Source organism: Orycteropus afer, unplaced genomic scaffold, assembly GCF_000298275.1.
Source record: "Orycteropus afer afer isolate SDZICR_OR568_19922 unplaced genomic scaffold, OryAfe1.0 scaffold00167, whole genome shotgun sequence".
In the NCBI taxonomy this organism is placed as follows: Eukaryota; Metazoa; Chordata; class Mammalia; order Tubulidentata; family Orycteropodidae; genus Orycteropus; species Orycteropus afer.
In genome coordinates this window covers 5,276,188-5,279,329 of record NW_006921754.1, presented here as the reverse complement: position 1 = coordinate 5,279,329, position 3,142 = coordinate 5,276,188, and the positions used below count along the sequence as shown (strand labels likewise).

The following is a 3,142-nucleotide window of genomic DNA, read 5'->3' as shown; positions in this document are numbered from 1 at the left end:
GCCCTTAATAACAACAACAACAACAACAAGGAGCATTTCAGCTGTACTTCCTCTAAAACAGATTTGTTCGTTCTTCTAGTAGCCCATGGTACATTCAATATTCTTCACTAATGCTACAATTCTAATGCATCAATTCCTCTGTCGTCTTCCTTATTTGTTGTCCAGCTCTCACATGCACGTGAGGCTATTGAAAATACCATGACTTGAGTCAGACGCATTTTATTTTTCAAAATGATATCTTCACTCTTAAACACATTAATGAGGTCTTTTGCAGCAGATTTGCCCAATGCAATACATTATTTCATTTCTTGACTGTTACTGTAGACTGTGGATTGTGGATCCAAGCAAAATCAAATCTCTGATGATTTCAGTTTTTTTCTCCATTTATCATGATGTTGCTTATTGGTCCAGTTGTGAGAATTTTTGTTTTCTTTATATTTAGGTGGGTCAGTAAGGGTCAATTAAAAAAAAAATCTCACTGCCATTGAGTCAGATCTAATTCATAGTGATCCCTCCTTGGTTTTCCGAGGTAATATCACTGCAAAAACACGCTGCAAAAACAATCTTCCTGCTGAGGAGTGATTGGTGGATTTGAACCAGCAGCCTTCTGGTTAGCAGTCAAAAGTCTTAGGCACTGCAGCAACAGAGCTCCCAAGGGTCAATAAGGATCCCCAAATAAAAGAACATGCCATGAATGGAAAATATGTAGAATAAATAACCACAGGAAATCATGACTATCTCTTTAGATTGTATGTTGTAATGATATATATCTCTGATTTAATCAACATTAAAGTTGATTGGGAGTCTCCAACTTACCAAGTATTCGAGTTACAACTAACCACACTTAAGACCATGTTTTGTTTTGTTTTCATCTTATCATTATAATTGTACTATATACAATGTCACAGCACATAATTTGCTGATGTGATCATTCTCATGCCAACCCTCAAAGACATATAAAGAAGGTATTTATAAAGATATTGATGATAAAAGTTAATAATAATGGAAAAAAATGAACGATTTGACTTAAGTCAAAACCAACTTAACAATAGAACCAGCTTACCATGGAGTGTTGGAACAGAACACTGTCCTAAATCTGGTAAACCTGTAATGATTTTGTTTAAATTAATGTTTATAAGGCCCTCACCTGTAGCATTAGCCACTTCATAAAGACTATTTAGACTAAAGAGGACTATATTCTGAAAGAAAGTGAAGTCACTGATGAAGGGTGCTTTATCTCCTGTAACAAGCATTCTTGGTGGCAAGCCCTTCTGGAACTCATGTATTCTGATCAATGTTGTAGGAAAGTTAGAGGCAGCAATATATTCCACAGCCAAACTCCAACTTCTTTCAAAATCTGCTTCTGGTTTAGCATAATTTTGAAGCCTAAAAAGACAAGTGGAAAAGTAAAACTTATAATCAATTTATTCAGAATGTCAACCTTAATGCTTTTGAAAAAGATTATCTTCTACTAACAAATAAAGCTCATAATTTTACTATGTAGCCTATAAATTTTAGAATGTGATAACTTCAACTTGTGCATTTGGAGATATGGAGATAGCTAATTAAACTTTGATGCTGAGAAGAATAATCTTATCAATTCTTTCCATTTTCCTTTAAGCTTTTATCTCATTTAATTTGGTACCTTACAATTGAATATTATATAATATCCAGATGTATGGTTATGAGCGGGAGCTTTGGTGGCATAGTGCCTACAGCATTTAACTGCTAGCCAGAGGCTGGCGGTTGAAACCCACCAGCCACTCCTTGGAAGGAAGGTTGGGCAATCTACTTCTGTAGTGATACTGCCTCAGAAACCCAAAGATGTGCTGCTATGAGTCAGATCTGACTGACAGCAGTAGGTAAGGTTTTGAGTAAGTCATACTCTTTGGAAATGTATAGATAAAAATCAGAATTTCTAAGACAAATCTTTGCATAACTGTTGGTTTCCTGAAGTCAGAGAACCCTCCCAAACATTAAACATCCTAGAGAATAGATTATCTTTCTTGTCTGATTTTCTAAGTAATTATTTTTGTTTGTTTTTCTCCTGGACGAAGTAGACTAGTACTCTAAGAGAGTCTGCTAAACTCTCTCACCTGTCTGGGGAAAATCATGACATTTAGGGTGTGGTATATTTGTCCATTTTAAGTAAAACAGCATAACCCAGAGCAAACACTGTTGGCTCCCATGCCGCACACCCAGAAGTGATAGAATGGATGGAGTGGGCCTGTGATGACAGAAGAGTTTGATTTGGAATCAGTGCTCTATTATATGTCATAACTGACTACCATGTAAGGACAAAGAATAAAATGAATTCATAAGGATCTTGAGCAAAGGCCACAAAGCCATAGTAACACTGTATTAAACAAATTGCAAAGGGGTTAGAAACACTCAAAGAAGAGAAAAGTGATGAGGTATGCATTCAACACAAAGGACATAAGAGCAGAAGTGACTTCCAGTGGTTTCAAAGCTTCAATTGGCTGTTTCAATTTCAAATGCCTTAATTTAACTGACCATTTTATGTTAGTTCATCTAATAAGTCAGATTGAATATAGTCATTATATTCAAAACCCCAGAGTTTATACACACACACAAACACACACACACACACACACACACCTTAAGTAGCTTTGTTTTAATTTGAAATATATATACATGCATGACTCAATCTTAAGATTCAAGACATCAGAGTTTTTTGTTTGAGTATACATGGTCTACACAGTGTTCAGCAGTGTCTCACTTAACTCTTGTTGTATTTCCACCGAAAGAAAGTAATGAGATTTTAAGGAAGTTTCCCAGAGTTCAATCAGGGTCCCAATCTTCACCCATCCTTATCCCCATGCCTTGTGTCATGTATCTTTACAGAGCCCCTTACCTCCTATAATTTTTGGGAGTCATAATTTCCTGCACTTTGTTTAGTCAAGTGACTTAATTTGACCAATAGGATATCTGCCAAGTTGACATTATTGACATTTTGAATATATTTTTACAATTTGTCTTCTCTATCTTGAAGTTCTTACATCACTATGAAAACTACTTAGGTTGGTGTAACCACTGAGACTATGGCCCCTAGCTGCCCTTCAGGTCTGGAATTGAACCCACAACTGTGGTTTCCAGCCAAACAAAGTACAGGCATGTGAGT

General features: G+C 36.1%; 1 protein-coding gene across 1 annotated transcript in view; it reads right to left on the bottom strand.

The window, feature by feature from the left end:
* CUNH6orf58 (chromosome unknown C6orf58 homolog) overlaps window positions 1–3,142 on the bottom strand; it is a 47,271-nt gene that overhangs the window by 6,779 nt on the left and 37,350 nt on the right. The window contains exon 5 of the mRNA XM_042781757.1: window positions 1,148–1,386. Coding sequence (XP_042637691.1) covers window positions 1,148–1,386 — 239 coding nt within the window. The remainder of the gene's footprint in view (window positions 1–1,147; window positions 1,387–3,142) is intronic.